The 17,718-nt window shown below is 36.3% G+C and overlaps 2 protein-coding genes and 1 pseudogene across 2 annotated transcripts; 2 read left to right on the forward strand and 1 right to left on the reverse strand.

The window, feature by feature from the left end:
• Positions 1-921: 921 nt before the first annotated feature.
• On the forward strand, positions 922-2,576 carry LOC7469465 (uncharacterized). Its single transcript, XM_006378813.3, has 3 exons — positions 922-1,137; positions 1,261-1,444; positions 2,146-2,576. The coding sequence occupies exons 2-3, from the start codon at positions 1,291-1,293 to the stop codon at positions 2,409-2,411; spliced, it is 420 nt and encodes a 139-aa protein (XP_006378875.2). The 5' UTR covers positions 922-1,137; positions 1,261-1,290; the 3' UTR covers positions 2,412-2,576.
• An 824-nt stretch (positions 2,577-3,400) lies between these two features.
• Positions 3,401-10,558, reverse strand: LOC7455516 (V-type proton ATPase catalytic subunit A). Its single transcript, XM_002315335.4, has 20 exons — positions 10,252-10,558; positions 9,435-9,561; positions 9,171-9,226; positions 9,028-9,084; positions 8,706-8,817; positions 8,573-8,610; positions 8,334-8,435; positions 7,959-8,015; positions 7,800-7,871; positions 7,607-7,708; positions 7,453-7,515; positions 7,239-7,371; positions 6,566-6,672; positions 5,874-6,068; positions 5,289-5,375; positions 5,034-5,138; positions 4,452-4,549; positions 4,261-4,339; positions 3,940-4,028; positions 3,401-3,836 (listed from the first exon to the last, which is right to left on the reverse strand). The coding sequence occupies exons 1-20, from the start codon at positions 10,327-10,329 to the stop codon at positions 3,722-3,724; spliced, it is 1,872 nt and encodes a 623-aa protein (XP_002315371.1). The 5' UTR covers positions 10,330-10,558; the 3' UTR covers positions 3,401-3,721.
• Positions 10,559-14,704: 4,146 nt separating this feature from the next.
• LOC7455515 (probable mitochondrial adenine nucleotide transporter BTL1) lies at positions 14,705-17,600 on the forward strand (annotated as a pseudogene).
• The last annotated feature ends 118 nt before the right edge of the window (positions 17,601-17,718 follow it).

The raw sequence follows: 17,718 nt of genomic DNA on the forward strand, positions 1-17,718 counted from the left end.
TTGAAGAAAAATCATTTTACCTAATGCCCTTTATCACTTGAGTTACTAACCATCTCCCTCCTGTATTCAGGCATTGTCTGCTTATATATCACTTGCGATTGTGACAGGCAAAAGCAAGAATTTCGCAGAACTAATGGCAAATGTTTGAGTTGGGGAAAGGCTCCATCAAAGGTGATGTGATGTTATATCCCTTTCCTATCAACACGATTGTAATTATTAACCATCATACTTCGATTAGGTTTGGGAGCGGGAGGTTTAGCACGGAGGAGAAGATTGGTAGGGCAATTTAGCTTTCTGGGCAGCAAGTTGAGAGGGAAATGAGCCCGCTTTATGAGACACTGATGCGCTGCAAATATGGCCGTACATGAAGAAAGCACGGCAGCTGGTTATATGAATTTTCTGCATATAGCTCGTTGGGCACTAGCTGCTAAATTGTATGGAGAACAAATGGGATACCAGAATGATGCTTTTGGTTTTGGTTTGGGAAGGCGGTAGCATCAATATTAAATAAAAAATATTTAATATATTTTAAATAAAAAATATTTTAAAATCAACATTAACACACTACTAACAACATCTATATCCATTATCAAAGCTGCAAGTTGTATAATGTAAATGTATTATTCAGTTGAATTCCAAATGTTATTTAAGCAAGCTAACCCAAAGAGTAGAATTGGGGATATTATGATTAGCTTGTTTTTTAAAATATTTTTTTATTTAAAAATATATTAAAATAATATATTTTTTTATTTTTTAAAAATTATTTTTAATAATGGTATATCAAAATGATTTAAAAATATTAAAAATATATTAATTTAAATTAAAAAAATTTAAAACTCTTTTAAAAAATTTTCTAAATACAAGAACATATTAATACTTTGATGGAACTGGCAATGGCATCAGTAGTTTCTCTCTCTTCAAGTCTTAATCGCTAAATAAAGAAAACAAGTGACGAGCCATCTCCCAAACCTGGGTCGGTCCATGTATTCAAAGGCCCACAAATGTAAACACCAACTACAAGTCGGTTACTTATAGGAGTCCTTCCATTCCTGTGGAGCTGTGACGTCTTGTCGGCTGGTTAGCGGAAGAGAGAATTCCCATCGCCTGAACGGGAACGGATTAAGCTAATATTATCAGGTACTTGTTTTTAGGGTTTACTTCCACGAATCAATCTGATCTGATCTCTTCGCTCGATGCTTTAAATCTATCTTTGTAGCCTAAATTAATACCTTTCTGGGCTTCTTATCAATGTTGAAACAGAGGAGAAGAAGAAGATCGATCGATTAATCAATGTCTGGTTATGAGAATGTTGTGGGTGGGAAATTGAAGCTGAAGGGGAAAGCTTTGGATGTGAAAGCTGGCAGCCTTAAGAAGAAGAAGAAGAAACATGTTAAGAAACAAGTCGATTCTTCTGATCCCGTCATCCATAATGAGCTTACTACTGGTTTGGGTTTCTTCCTTTTTTTCTAAAAACCCCCTCTTTATTAATTTCTTGTTTGTAAGCTGTTAGTCTTTGGAGAGGCTGGGATTAGTTTCGTTTCTGGGGTTGAATCTGGGCGGTCACTCCCATTCGTAGAAAATGCACCTCGGTTGTTTTTTGTTGTTGTGCTTGTGCTGTGCTTTCTGTGTGAACTTTCAAGCCTGCCGTGCTGCTGTTTTCTTCTTCGTCTTTATCTATGTTTATAAAATTTAATACAGATTTTTGAAGGAAACACTGTCATCGTGTGTCCTGATAGAACTCAATTAAACCAAAGTTTAGGGTGATTAGCAGCCTTCGAAATCAATGGTTGCTGAATAACCTCGTGTACTATTTCTACTTCTTGTTCTCAGGGCATTTTTCTAACTCATTGGTGATTATCATGTCTCCGGAGAATGCAGAAATTAGGAAGCACAATCATTTTGGTTTTATTTCACACACGTCATCCAGAGAAACATCTTGATTGCTGGCTTGATTTCTTTGTTTTTGGGTTGTGGTAATCTTCGATTTATATGAACTGATGAAATATCCCAATAATAGAGCTGTCTCTGTGAAAAAGACGATGTGTTGCTCCTTATTAACCTTTTCATGTAATTCGTGTTATGTTATATTTTACTGCTCCACTTTAATTTCAGAGGATCATCGATTGATGTTGGTATTTGGTATAGGCCAAAGCGTAGAAGAACCAACCGATGATCCTAATGAGGAAGATATTAATGATGGAGGCAAAGCGAGCGAGGAAGGAAAGGCTGCTTCTTACATTGATCATCTCACACCTGCAGAGATACGATACATTGAGCAGAGAGAGAGAATTGATGTTCATAGGATGGCGAAAGAAGCTGATAAATCTCATCGTGACAGGATTCAAGATTTCAACCAATATTTGGCCAACATGAGCGAGCACTATGACATTCCTAAAGTTGGCCCTGGCTAAAAGATCCATCTTCTTCGTTGTAATTTCAAATTTAGAATTGTGGCAAACATGTGGTTTTATGTTTCCCAAGATTTCTATATTTACCTTTCTCCACTCAGTTTTTCCTCACATTACTCTCAAGGTACTCTATTATGTTTATGAAATTTGCTGGTTGTGCTGTTGACAGTCTTCTATGTAAGGTAAGCTGCCTGCGTCTGTTAAGTGTTGCCCGTGCCAAATTATCATGGCCAGTGTCGATGGATTAAAGGAAGGAAGAAGAAGAAAAGCTCAAAAACTGAACATGGATACGGAGTCCTCCAGTCATCCGAGCATAAAAGGGGATTTGATTGGTGCACAGAACTCGTGTTGATTGGGTATTGGGTTCAGGGGAAACCCTATCCAGCCTGCAGATCTTTTAGGAGTTCTTTCTAAGTGTAAATTTTTTTAGGAAACTAGTGCTCGCCGATTAAGGAACAACAGCAATCCTAATTCAAGTAATCGGTTCTTTTAAGAGCCGGTGCCATCGACCGTGCTCATCGTATTCCATAGTGCTGCTTCTGCTTTCCTGGCGCGTCATCATTTGCTCTAAAAGCACTCATTCAAGCAAAACAAGCCTTGTGTAATCTGCATGTTAATGAAGGATTTTCAGGTCGATAGTTGTCCTAAATATGTATTGGCCTCACAATCCCGTGCAACAAGGCTGTGATTAGAAGGCTTGCATATTAGGTCATAAATTTTATTCTCTTCCCGTTTGTCTTTTTCTTAATGAATCCAATAAAAAAAAAAAGATTAATAGGATGCAATCCTGTGCCTCGTAAGATTTTTCACCGGTGTCACTATCTCTCAATGAGATGACAATTGACCTGTCCTAAACACATCATAGTCAAAACCTTATGCACGAGTCTTCCCATGCCCAAGACAGACAGAGCTTTCGTGTCACAAGTATATTGGAAGAGTAGTTAGAGAAGCATACAACGGAAGTTCACAAAAAATTAAAAAAACAGTTCCTCTTCGGAATGATAAGTTCACATAAGATAAATTATGGGATTTGACACTGCCTGATTACAAACCTTATTGCATAAATACACAAGGAACGGTTTAGTCTTTTACTGCCCAGAACAACTCCAATTTGAATAAACAAATTACACAGTAGCTATCACAACCCAACAGGCTACAAGCACCACAACCCAAAAGTCTACAAGCACCGCAAAGTGGCGTTAACGAATTTACCAACACTGATTCTTCAGACAAACAAATACAATAGTTCAAGTGCTGTTGGTCTCATGCTGCCACAAATACTCCTTGGATAACCAAAATTTGGAGCACCTCGATCATCGAGTCTCGTCCTCCAAGGCGCGGAAACCAGCAGTCAAATCCTCATGCAACTTGCTGAATTTTTCCACGAGAACTGCTTCCCCTTCTGCGGGATCCTCAAACTTTTGAGACCTGCAACATCGACAGATGACAATATCAGAAGGCAATTCTAGTGGATTTCTGTATAGCATTGCTTTTCACTAGGGGATTCTTGCCAGAAGTACATAATACTTACACTAGACGATAGAAGAGATCCCCCAACCGATGTTTGATAAGGCTGTATGATATCTTCTGACCATCCATCCCAGCACCTCTCTCAACAGCCTGTATGTTGAATTGCAAACTTGTTCATCAAAGATCCAGAACAAACCATATTATACCCACTACAGGTTGTGAGCAGGTGTGTGAGTTTTAATATCAGACCTACAATTATTGACTACTGAAACTTGAAGTATAACAAAAGAGAAGAAGAACGCCCAGACTCCTCTCACAGCAAGCAAACTTGCAAATACTTACAGTAAACGATAGAATTCCAGAGGGGAGGGGGATAATTTACCTGGTTAGCCAAATTACAGAAATGAATGATGTTGCGCATCATCCAAACAGACTTGTAGAAAGGACAGAACTTGTCATATCTACCAGCCAAACAAACACACATTCAAAGATGAGGATTGCAGCACTATGATAAATCTTAATTACTCAAAATGAAAGATAGAGAAAAGATCAAGTAATGAGGTTGGGGCATACGGAGTAAATGCATTCTGAGCAAGATAGTCCTCCCTCAAAAGTTTCGCAGTCTCCAGGGTGATCTTATCTGTTTCAGCTAAAGCGTCCTTTCCAACAAGCTGCAATAATCCAGAAAGTCATGGTTATTCAATCTCAAGCAGACAAAAGAAACCATATTAACTTCTTCATAACTTGTCACATGGCAAAACCGAGATAGTAAGGATGATGTGCTGTGCCATATTTGCCTCAAAGTAAGGGTGAAATAGAGACCAAATAACAGTGCCACTACAGTGAAACTCTACATAATTCCATGGAGATCTACAGTATCATAACCGCCAATTGTGACCAATCTCCACCAAACATCTTTTATGCCAAATTAAGATTTGCAAATCAACCAATTTAGAAGTGCAAGAGAAGACATGGAGTACTCGTACAATTAAGGTTCTGCAGCAAAGGTAACACTGAAACAACACCCCCATCATATAGTTCACAGGATTCATCCATATATTTCTTCAACAGTTCCAGGTAAATCACATATTTTATAGTTCTTGGAGCTAAGAAAACCAGAAGAGAAGAAAATTTTGAAGGAAAAAAAAAACATACTTGGACAATTTCATTCAAGTCATCTTCTCTTTGGAGCACTTCCCGTGCCTTTGTCCTGATGTTGATAAAATCTGGATCAAATCGCTCATAAAATGACTCCAAAGCCTGACAACAAAAGAGGGACAACCTAATTAAATATGAACAGGTTCCATAGAATATAGGATGCGATGAATGAAATATCCAATAACCATCCAAATAATTATAATTTCAAAAGAAAAACAAAGGGAAGAGTTTGTAGAAAAATTGCAAACCTACCCCTGAGTACTTAGAGTAGGAAATAAGCCAGTTTACAGAAGGAAAATGTTTCCTTTGTGCAAGTTTCTTGTCCAAACCCCAGAAGACCTGCAAAAGTACAAATGAATAACCTCATTTTAATATAAATAAATAAATAAAGCTTGGGAGAAAAAATCCAAAATGGCATCAAGATGGAACGTATCATTTTTGAGACTGTATAAATTACATGTGCTTGGACTTCAAATTTAACCTGGATCACTGAAGCAGAATCATTTTTGGGCCTAGGCTATGCTTTCCAGCTTGTTGATCAGTAATTCAGCCATGCTCAAGTTGGCTTGATTAATTAAACATATCTTTCTATGGTTTTTCCTTTCAATTTTGAAATTTCTATTTCTTGTCTTACTGTATATCAGGCAACCTAAAAAAAATTATTTGCCTACTGCAACAAGTTATTTCAAGCTTTTCACAAAAAAAAATTAAATAAAAAATTTTAGGTCGTGGAAGAATGCTAAGAAAAAAAAATACTGAACCCTCTGTTTTACTCAGCAATCTATGGTGTGCTAATTGCTTCTAGTATGAAAGATGGTGAACATAGTTTGTAATTACCTGGACAATGCTGAGGGTAGCAGATGTAACAGGATCTGAGAAATCTCCTCCAGGTGGGGAAACTGCACCAACAATTGTGACACTACCCGTACGCTCTGGCGAACCAAGGCATTTTACTTTACCAGCACGTTCATAAAAGGAGGCCAAACGTGCTGCCAGATAAGCAGGGTATCCACTATCAGCAGGCATTTCTGCCTGCAAACATAATTAAGAAATATGCAATTAGAGTTTATCAGAGTAGGATAAAAACAAATTTCACAATATGCATGAAAGAATTAGCATAATAGATCATAGTTCTCACTTCTCAACTACTTCATTTGTCTAATAAATAACAACATACAAAGAATCAATCATGAGAATAGTATATATCCGTAATCCAATATCAACAGTAACAGCTGATGATATTGCCAATCACTTGTGGAGGCCAGCACCTAATAAGATGTTGGAACAAACCATTAAGTATTAACTTTATCCAGCTTCGACAAATCTAGCTAACAAAAACATAGTTATTTTTTGCATTAAAGGTTGCAAATGATATGCAAGTCAAGGTAACACAGACAAATGGCATGTCAGCTACAAATGAGATAGACCACACAGAGGCACCAGCTAACACTGCAATATATCAGACGCTAACATATGAAGCATTCAAAAATTCTTCCAAGGCATTGAGATAAATGTTGGTAGAGGCTAACCAGCCGTCCAGAAATTTCACGCAATGCCTCTGCCCAACGGGATGTTGAATCTGCCATCATGCTCACATTGTAGCCCATATCTCTGAAGTATTCAGCTATAGTGATTCCTGAGAACAACACATCCACCCACAAGTTGAAGAAAATCAACACAAGGCATTCGATAAGACAGAACATCACCAACAATAAATGAATCTAATACATAGAATTTTCAAATTCATGCAAATCAGGCACAAACATGAAACTTCTAGCATAAGCAATAAAATTACAAGTTTGAGTTTTGTTCTTCAGTCCACTGCACATGTGGTCTAAATAGCCTAAAGTCTGCAGCCGGCAGGTGTAATGGTAGGGTGTGGATTGTATTGCCCAAATTGCAACCATTTATTTCTCGGAATATTATATGTGCTTCATAAGAGAGCTGCTGCTTCTCTGACAAAGGACCTGTGACAGTAATCTGATATCTTAAAAATTACCTCCTTTTTCTTGAATTACAAACGGTTACTAACATCTACTGATGCATGTGTTCCAAACACATCAGCTCTTAACTAACCAACTGCATTGAATTCTCTAATAACGCTAACAAGAAAGAATAGGCACAAGGGCTGAAGATAAAAGAGATTACTCTTCATAGCATCCTCTATTCTGTTTAATATTTACATAAAAGAGATGGTGTTACCTGTGTAAATTGATGCCTCACGAGCAGCGACAGGCATGTTAGAGGTGTTCGCTACAAGGGTTGTACGCTTCATGACAGATTCTTCACGGCCATCAGGCAAAGTCATGGTCAATTGTGGAAAATCCATGAGCACCTGAGCAATCGATTACCCTAGATAAAAAAATCTTAAAAACCATAAAACAGGATTGACGAATAAAGTGAGAGAAATGTATACCTCTGCCATTTCATTTCCTCTTTCTCCACAACCCACATACACAACAGTATCAGAGTTAGAGTACTGCACAAACAAACATAAGCAATGAATCAACCAAACTACCCCATCATCACAACCATCAGAGTAAGCTCCACGAGGAATTGACAAGCTTCACCTTGGAAAGAGCTTGACTAATGACAGTCTTCCCACAACCAAATGCACCAGGTATGGCACAAGTTCCACCAAGAACTGAGGGGAAAAGGGCATCAAGGACACGCTGAAACAAAACAGAGTCATTGGGAACTCATATTACTAAAAGAGAAAGCAATAGATGAAAAAACCAATGCGTTTAGAATGAAGGCAAATACCTGCCCAGTAAGCAAAGGGGTATCAGCAGCAAGCTTTGATGCAACTGGTCTTGGAGAACGTACTGGCCAAGTCTGCATGTAGAAGAACGGTGGGATTTGAAAAAATTTCTAATCAGGATGCAAGCATTTCAATTCATCTAGAGTTTGGCTACAACAAACCTGAAGCATGGTAAATTGCTTTTTGACACCCTGGAACTCAAGCTCTAGCACAGTGTCCTACAAAAGCAGAAGTCAGTGTACAGATCTATGTATGAAATGTCAATGTGCAGTTTAGAAGTCATAGAAAATTAACATAAATATAAATCTCAACTAAATGGTAACTATAACCCAGGAGACTAGAGAATGATCCAAATGCCATTTGCATGCAGTTTATGTTTCCCAAATTCATCATTCAGAAACTCCATATCAAAGTGTTATGTAACATGCAAGCACTGCGCTATATGATATGCATCATACAAGGAAAAAAAAAGGGAAAGCAGATGTGTTCTTGTGTAATTATCATTTTAATGAGGCAAAGAAGAGAAAGAGACAAACCTTCAATGAATATTGACCAGGAGGTGCAATGAAAGTGATTTTCCCCATAGCATCAGGTGGGAGCGCAACATGATGCTGCATTAGAGTGTTCTCAAATACAGTCTGCATTGGAAAATATCCACACAAAATCCTATGTTAAACTTAATGCAAAAATAAATAAATAAATAAAAAATAAAGATGTCCAAACCACACATTTCTAAAAGAGTTCAACAAACAAAAGGTTCAAATAAAGAACTTACAGCATACAAGTCTCCACCAGTCACGAGATCTCCCTCACCTGCCAACGTTAAGCATAACTGAAGTCAGTGGAATTCTACATAAGAAATTGAAGGAACAATTATTGTCATTTGTCAACAAAGTTCCAGCAGTCACCTATTTTTTTAGGCTGAAATTCCCAGAGTGTGTCTTTGTCAAGTGCTGGGACGGAGACACCACGAGGAATATAGACATCACCAGATATTCTTGCAATGGTTTTCAGAGGCCTCTATTTTGATGAGAAAACGTAGGTGAATGGTTAACCACTATAAATTTCGAGAGAGAAACCAAAGCACAAACTTTGTTTCTTTCTTTTTGATAAAGCGTGAGCAAAGAATAAACTCAGAAGGCTTTTGATAAAGGTTTCTGATTAACAGAAAACAAAATGTAATTCTAATTACTAAATCAGAATTTGACAATAAGGCAAGCACTGTCAAACCTGAATTCCATCAAAAATATTCCCCAATATTCCTGGTCCAAGCTCCACAGATAGAGGCTGTAAGATCAACATACAATTAATGAACTGATGCAGTCACAATACCATCCAGAAAAAAACATGACAATACAAGATAGTGAGATCACCTTGTGTGTCCGAAGTACAGGGTCGTTCACCATCAGACCAGCAGTTTCCTCGTACACTGACAACAGAGAGAACAAAAACATTCATTTCCATTCCAGGCACCTCAGTAAATAAAAGAAAAATGTTTCTTTCCTTTTAAAAAATAGGGATCCAGGAGTGAGCAGAGCAGATACACAATATTAAATGATGAAACCGCTCAAAAAATGAGAAGGATGATGCATGAAATACAGTATTCTAACTATCAAGAACTCGCATTAGTAAATAACCTTGGATTGTGGCAGAATGTCCTTCTAAACGAATAATTTCACCAATTAGATTGTCATGCCCAACACGGACCAGCTCATACATAGCTGCACCAGCCATGCCATCGGCAACCACGACTGGCCCTGATACCTGTCAAAACCACATCAAGTTAGTCAGACAAAACCAGGAAAATGCGTTGAGCCTAGAAAACAGCATCGAATTTAGATTGAAATCATGAAAGACCAAAGTTGAACTAACAATCATGCATCACAATCAGTAGCTCACGTCCTAGAAATATAGCAATTAAATCTTAATCTGTGCAAGTGAGCCAACCAACGCACAAATACGAACCGAACAAATCAGATCTTATTTTTTAAACATTTGTTATCTGCATAAACATTTTTCTTCGAGCTCAAGCAATAACAAGAAACAAACATCAGTTAGTTCAATATCTATCGAGCTAAATCCAAGCTAAAAAAAGCATAAAAGCACACAGAATTGAAACGCTAACAACCACTTCACAGTTCCTCAAATCTCTACCTTTATAATTAACAGTTTAACACCATCAACTAGGCTAACAAGATCTCTAGAAAATCAATAATCACTCGAGTTTACGTATCTCAACGGATCACAACCTTTAAAAAACAGATCTAGCGGCTCGAAATTCAACTACGAAATCAATTTTACATAAATCCAAAAACTCGATCTGATCGCAGTAAATCAACAGAAACAGGTCATCAGATAAGTTCAATCAAAACCAGAACAAAAATTCGATCTAAGTAATTACTTGAGATTAATAATTAATTGAGAAAAAAGGAAAAGAAAAGAAAAGGAATCTACCTTGCGAACGTATCCATACTCGCTCTCCTTCTCAGAATCTTCAAATGTAGTCAATCGAGCTCCGTACACCGACGGCATTTTCTCTCAGAGAAACAGATAGCTGAAATTCTATAAAAAGGAGTGTGGAGGATCTAAGAATCAATTAAAACCCTGAGGTTTCAATCGAATTAGAAATTACAATTAATTAATTTCGCAGATGCAAGTGACAGAGGAGGGAAACGGGGGTGGTATTTCATTGATTGATTTTTTATGGAGGGAGGGAGAGGAAAGGGGCCATGTCAGCGTAAGGGAAGGTAGGTAATGATCTGCTGCTTTTGCAGTACCGTAATGCTATGGTTCTGCCTATTTAGTAACTTGCCATGTCAGCGTGGACGTTCGCCCGGAATGAAGGCGGCTCTATAATAATTCTTACCTTTTGTTTTATTTCATTTTATTTATTTATTTATTCCAAAGTGTCTCGGAGAGGAGATCGCATCACATGGATTTTAAAAAAAAATCAGAAAGATAATAGTCTTTTTCGATGAGTGAAAATAATGGTAATTTTATTATTTAGTGGTTATTAACTTGAAGACATGAACTTAAGTCTCTACTCTTGAGAGTTGACGCCTGTAAAATATATAGGAAAAAAAACCAATAATTGCTTCTTGCAATTTAAAATTGGTGATTAATTTTAAAATGAGAAACTTTAAAATATTCAATGAATAATTATAAATACTTAACAAAATGAATAAGTAAATTTTCATTATGTTAGAGAATAATATAAAGTTATTCATGAAGTTATTAGATAATTAGATTAAAATGTTTTTTTCGTATGATATGAATTTTTTATTAACTAAATAATTATAAATTTGAATCTTATCATTTTATTATTTTTAATTAAATTAAAAGGAGTAAGTGTAAGTTAGTTATGAGTTTTTACAAGTTTGAGGTGTAAACAAATTTTATCTAAAGATATGTTATAAAAAATAATATGAATTTATTTTTATGATCCTATTAGAATATTTTAAAAAAAATTATTGAATTAATTTTTTAACAATGGCAATTAAAATGTCATGAAAAGAAATTGGAGGGATAATCGATTAAATAAGTCTAAAAAGAGTTTATCTTTACATGCAAAAATTCAACTGTTGAGCACAGAAAAGGGTTGTGATCAGTAAATAAGTGAAACAACAATATTTTTTTGTGTGTGTGATTTATGAAATGATGAAATTTTAGGAGGGGTTGATTGCTACTGCAGCGTGGATTAACCGAATGCGACGAAACCTTAGTGGCACACAACAAAGTAAAGATAAGGTGGAAACTTCCAGGCCATTTCATGGCATGGATGAATGGACAAAACCATCCCTAGTCAAAAGCCAAGATGACTGCGACACGTATAATTTAATTTGTCATTGTCTACATCATTACCATGTAATATATATATATACACATCATGGTTTTTAATCTCGAACCTAGGCAAGGTGGTCAGATTGGTTAATCTCAATTAATTTAATTTTTTTTTATTTTATAAAAAATAAAAATACTAAGATATTAATAAATTTTGACCGAATGTTTCTTGAGCTGACCAGGTAATAGATTAATTCTAACTTTTAACTGGGTCACATTAAATTAATTTTTTTTATTATTATTAAAACCCGATACATCGTAGGTCCCAGACCACGAGTCAATTACTCCCATGTATCATTCGCTCGCAATTTTGGATTGGGGAAAGGGGCATTTACCCTTTTTTAGATATTATTGAATTGAAAGACTTTGTATAGGTTAGGTCGGGCTGGATATAAATTTTAGTCGGACTTCGTGCTGGAGTGAATCTTGCCATCCCATCCCTCAAGGCGATCGATCGACTTCACTGCATGCATGCATGCATGGAGCATTTGCGACCCTAAAACCTGAAATTGATTTTAAAATGTAATCATGTCAGAAATCAAATTTTAACTCATGCTACGACATTTATCAAACTGCGTTTAGTTGAAGTTGTATATATATATCCCATGCATGCATGCATGTGACATGGATAAATCTTGCATCCCTCGAGTTATTGGTGTTCAGAAGTTCATGAGCTGCATTGTTGATGTAATCCACACATGACGTACGAGGAAGACCCATTTGTGCCATAAATAGCCGCATCACCTGGAGAGCACCCCCTTGGAGGGCAGCCCAAACAAGATCATCTTTCTCGCTAGCTCCTTGCTTGTGGAGAGTACTCTAGTTTTTAATTATTATTTTTTTTTTAGAAAAAAGAGTTACTAGCATGAAGTGAAAATAAAGAAGATGTTATAATTTAATTAATTTAGAGACAAATTAAGAAAAAAAATTCACCTTTAATAGCTGAGAAAAACGTTGAATAAGAACCGTGGCATATTGTTCTGGGGTGTATGAATGCGGCTTGCAGGGTATAATTGTGACATGAAGTAATTATCATTGTAATCATTGCCACCCCTTCCTACTGAATATGTGCATCTATTTAGGTAATTGGCAGCAGGATTTTTGTCCCTTAACATCCCACCAATACGGTCAACTATATATAGCTTGGTGATTCAGCACAGCCGTTGATCCATGGTAAGTTCAAGCCCTAAAAAAGGCTGGAATGTTGTGCACAGAGAAGGAATAAAGAACTTGTAATTAACTCAGGCAAGCAATAAGTTCTCTCTCCCTTCAATTTCTTCTATTTCTCCCACATTTTCCAGTAACCTTAACAAAAAGGCTAGAATTAATTCCGATACGCACAGTGATAGTAAACCACAGTTCCGCTTACAAATCCTATCAACGCCCTCCCTATTTCACTCCTCCAAACTTTCCCGTGATATTATTGCTATCTCCCATCATCTCCACTATGTCGGTTAATCGATCATCCTCTTGCTTGTGTTTCCTGGCTAGTGATACCCACCACTACGTACCCGACATAACAGGATCAGGAGTAGCTCGCATTCAAATAACTATCACGCTAAGAAAAAATTTAAATAGTTAAATCTCAAGATATATTTTATATAATATTTTAATATATTTTTCAAATTAAAGATCTTTGTACTTGAAATCTACACATATTAATATTATTTCGTACTTAACTTTTATCAAATAAAATATAAATAATAAGATTTGAATTCATAACTGTTTGATCAACAAGACTTTAATATCATATCAAAAAACATTTTCAATCTAAAAACTTCAAAAATTATATGAGATCTCAATATATAATTTATATAATTATCTAACATGATCGACTTCACTTTTTCTCCCACTTCAAGTCTTGTTGATCAAACAGTTACGGGTCAACATCTTTTTTTTTTATCTTTTCCTTTTTTCTTTCTTATGTATATATACATGCGTGTATTGTGTGTTTTTAAAGAATCTTCTTAATTTTCAATTTAAAAATCAAATATGTATAAAAAAAACTGTTTGAAGAAAAATCTTAATCTAAAAATAAAACATGTATAAAAATGTTTTTATCCCAAAATACAAATAGATAGGTGGATTTTCAAGCTTGATGATGTAAACAAAGGGAAAATGTAGAAATATGATGTAAAAATAAAATATGTATAAGATTTAATTTGATGTCAACCAGGCTAAACAACAGTTGGGCATCCTCGTATGTTTGAGGCCAGCATTTCTTCTTCCATCCTTCACTCTTCTTACACAGTTCCTTCAGTTTTATCCTTTTCTGCGGACTCACATGGAAAGAAGTTAGCTGTCAAAATTAAGTTCGAAAATATGAAAACAAAAAGGGGATCTGTTTTAGGAATTACTGAAGGTAAAGGTCCCTTTCCTGTGATCCAACGCATTAAAATTCAACTGTTGAGCACAGAAAAAGGTTGTGATCAGTGAAACAACAATATTTCTTATACTTTAAATTATTTTTTTATAATGTTTTTATTATTATTTTAACGTGTTTATAAAAAAATAAATATTTTTTTAAAAAAATTATTTTAATATATTTTTAAATAAAAAATACTTTCAAGAGATATTACTATTAGTGTACAAATTTTAGTTTATTCTTACATGATAGGACAACTTACACAACTTACGTGTTTTTTTTTGGTCTAATAAATGCTACATGGTAGGAATAATTAGATCATGAATACAATGATGAAACTCTTCGTGGGCTACTAATTTCCATGAAATAACAAAACTGTTTTTCTAGTAGTAGTTGAAGTAAATTCACCGCAAGAACTCACAGGTTCACTTTCTGCTCTGGTAGGGTCTCAGTTTCAGACAACAGACTCCCAAAAAGGAAATGACCCAAAATGAGCATTTCAAAAACCCTGAAAAGGTGGGAGTAGTGAGCTAAAAGAGCCCTAGAAACCCATGAAAGACATCCTCTAATCTCTTTCCTTCTTCTCCCCAAAACAATAGAAGCCAACGAACAAAAAAACTCTACCGAAAGGAAAGGAAAGGGAAAATATCTGTTCAAATCCGTCCATGTCCCAAAAGTCCCACTCTCAGGTATGTCCTTTTCCTTCCTTTGTCTCTCTCTGTTTTGCTCGAATCTTTGAATAGCGACTAATATCATAGCTGCATTACTATCTACAAAAATATTGGACTCCCCCAAGAGAAAAAGGAAAAAGAAAGAAAAGAAATTTTGACGATGGATTTTGAAACTGAATCGCAGAAGAAAAAGAGCGGGGTTTTTGGAGACGTGTACGGTGGGATTACAATGGTGCTTCCCAAGGAGATAGATGATCCTATTTCTCTACCTTCTCCTCCTTCTCTTGCTCCTCCTTTTGAGCTACGATTTCATCTTCCTGATCTCAAGCTTGCTGTTAGAGTATGTGCCTCCTTTTCATCATCATCATCAGCTTTTCATTCCCTTTTTAAATTAAATTATTTTTCTTTTCTTCTTTTATTTTCTCCTCGAGTTGAGACTAAAAGTAGTGGGGAAAAGGAAAGTTATGCAGAAAATAAATGAACTTCGGATGGAATATTCTGAATTTTGCTTTTATTTTCTCTCTTTAACAAAGAAAACCCAGTTCTTTTTAAACTCGGAATTTAAGTAAATCTCTTACCTTTTTTTATCCAATTCAGCGAGTGGAATGGATTGTTCCTGTTTTGCGGGGTTTTTTTTTTTAATTTTTTAAAAATTATTTTGAATTGAATTTGATGTAAAAACTCAGGATTTCACGAAGACCAGAGAAGTCGGTGAGTTCCTCAGTGGGGCCTTAGCTGGGGCTATGACCAAAGCTGTACTTGCTCCTTTAGAAACCATCAGGTTGGTATTTCCTCTGTTTCTTCTTATTTCTATAGCACTTGTGTTATTGTTTTTATATAACCAGACGTGTCGGTTAGCACATTACTTCAGTAGAACTTGTTGCTATTGTTAGTTTCTATTGAAGTCAGTGCAAAGTGAGTTTGAGGTCAGTTATTGAAGTATAGCTCTTCTTGTAACATTTGAAATTGAAGCTTAATGATCGGAGGTCTGAAACTTTAGAAATTTGGTCGCATGAACTAATGTACGTTATTAATTTTGAGATTTCAGAACTCTTACCAATTTTGCTAGCATAAATCAGCATTTGTAACGTGAAACCAACCAAGTCATGCTGAGATGTCGAGACCTTTCAAAGTTTTACTTTTGCATGCTAACTATTTTTGAAATGTTTGATTTGCTGATAACTATTTCATACTGCCTTGACCAGTAACTCATGAAAACCCTCCTGATTTGTTACTTGTGAGATATGCAGAACAAGAATGGTGGTTGGTGTTGGATCCAAAAACATTCCTGGTAGTTTCTTAGAGATAATTGAGCAGCAGGGTTGGCAAGGACTGTAGGCAGGAAATGCAATCAATATGCTTCGTATAATTCCCACTCAGGCAATTGAGCTAGGAACATTCGAATGCGTCAAGCGAGCAATGACATCAGCACAAGAGAAATGGAGTCAGAGTGAATGTCCAAGGGTGCAACTTGGTCCTGTTAGTTTGAACTTCTCTCTCTCCTGGATTTCTCCAGTTGCTGCTGCTGGTGCTGCTGCTGGAATTGTTAGCACACTTGCATGCCATCCTCTTGAAGTCTTGAAGGTATTTTGCATTATAATGCATTGCTCTTGATACCAAAATTGGAAATTCAGTTCGAATTTCATTAAGCATTAAGCCGCTATCTGCTGTTTTACTCATATTCACTAGGATGATATGTGTTTTACTTCATACCCCTCCTAGGATCCTGCTTTGACTTGGACTATATGGTGTATTGGTATACCATTATGCTTTGTTTTAATTAATGGAAATTAGATGTGATAGTGGGTCACAACCTATTCCTTCTACAGTTTTAAGTTTGAAGATCTTTGAGAGCCGAGACACCAAGCACACAAAGTTTTGTTTATCTCTATTTTCTAAACACTTGTATTTCGTACAGGATAGATTGACTGTAAGCCGTGATATATACCCTAATTTAAGCATTGCCATCAGTAAGATTTACAAGGATGGAGGGATTGGAGCCTTTTATGCTGGCATTTCACCTACACTGATGGGCATGCTTCCATACAGTACATGCTACTATTTCATGTACGAGACGATGAAGACATCTTATTGTGAAGCAAAAAGTCCCTAAACCGTCCAGAGATGCTCCTAATTGGAGCTTTTGCAGGTGAGAAAACAAGTTTATTTCAAAATCACTTTTATTTTCCACAATAATTTTAGAGAAAAGGGTTGCCTGCTTCATATCTCACAGGGAAAGTGTGGAGATCTCTCGTAAAATTGCAATTACAGGGCTGCTAGAGCCTAAATGATGAGATAGACATGTTCTAACCGGTTGGTGTTGGTATCTCGTCTTTTCTATTAGCCGATTGGTAATCAATTTACGTTTTGGATGCCTAGGTTTTACTGCTAGCACCCTTAGCTTTCCATTAGAGGTGGCCAGGAAACGACTAATGGAGGGAGCTCAGCAGGGTAAATGTCCACCCCACATGGCAGCAGCCCTCTCAGAAGTAATTAGGGAGGAGGGGCTGAGGGGACTTTACAGAGGTTGGGGTGCAAGCTGTTTAAAAGTGATGCCTTCCTCTGGCATCACTTGGATGTTTTATGAAGCTTGGAAAGATGTACTGCTTGTTGAGAAACAGCTTTTATAACAGCTCTGGCAAAAAAATCCAGCATCATGTTCCTTCGGAGGCAAATGTTGGGATCGTTTTATCATAAAGATAAGGAGGAAGGTGGCACCTAGCCTGCTGGTGAATGTTCCGAGGACCCATTGTTGAATTGAATTACACATGTTTATGGATAATCATCGTTATAGGATTGGGCTATCCTTTTTCTGTAATGCCCATTTCGATTTCTGACCCAAGCTAAAATTTATCAGCCGAGCTTCAAAAAGGAAAAAATGTGGCCTCTCGTAATCTTTGATATGGACCAAACAGGTTCTTGATCTTGATGTCATGAGTTAACAAAATTCTGTTTTCCGCATCCCAGATTACATTTTTGTCACTGATGATTCTCATTACTGATAAATTTTGTTGCATTATTCAATCCAAAAGGGAGGGATTGGTA

The sequence above is a fragment of the Populus trichocarpa genome, chromosome 10, assembly GCF_000002775.5.
Source record: "Populus trichocarpa isolate Nisqually-1 chromosome 10, P.trichocarpa_v4.1, whole genome shotgun sequence".
Taxonomy (NCBI): Eukaryota; Viridiplantae; Streptophyta; class Magnoliopsida; order Malpighiales; family Salicaceae; genus Populus; species Populus trichocarpa.

What these genes read in the sequence shown, in the direction of transcription:
- LOC7469465 (XM_006378813.3), top strand. Translation starts at nt 1,291, where the DNA reads ATGTCTGGTTATGAGAATGTTGTGGGTGGGAAATTGAAGCTGAAGGGG. An exon ending in CCATAATGAGCTTACTACTG is followed by an intron (nt 1,445 to 2,145) that starts GTTTGGGTTTCT and finishes TATTTGGTATAG; the next exon opens with GCCAAAGCGTAGAAGAACCA.
- LOC7455516 (XM_002315335.4), bottom strand. Translation starts at nt 10,329, where the DNA reads ATGCCGTCGGTGTACGGAGCTCGATTGACTACATTTGAAGATTCTGAG. An exon ending in ATATTTTTGATGGAATTCAG is followed by an intron (nt 8,818 to 9,027) that starts GTTTGACAGTGC and finishes TCATCAAAATAG; the next exon opens with AGGCCTCTGAAAACCATTGC. An exon ending in ATTTCAGCCTAAAAAAATAG is followed by an intron (nt 8,611 to 8,705) that starts GTGACTGCTGGA and finishes TAACGTTGGCAG; the next exon opens with GTGAGGGAGATCTCGTGACT.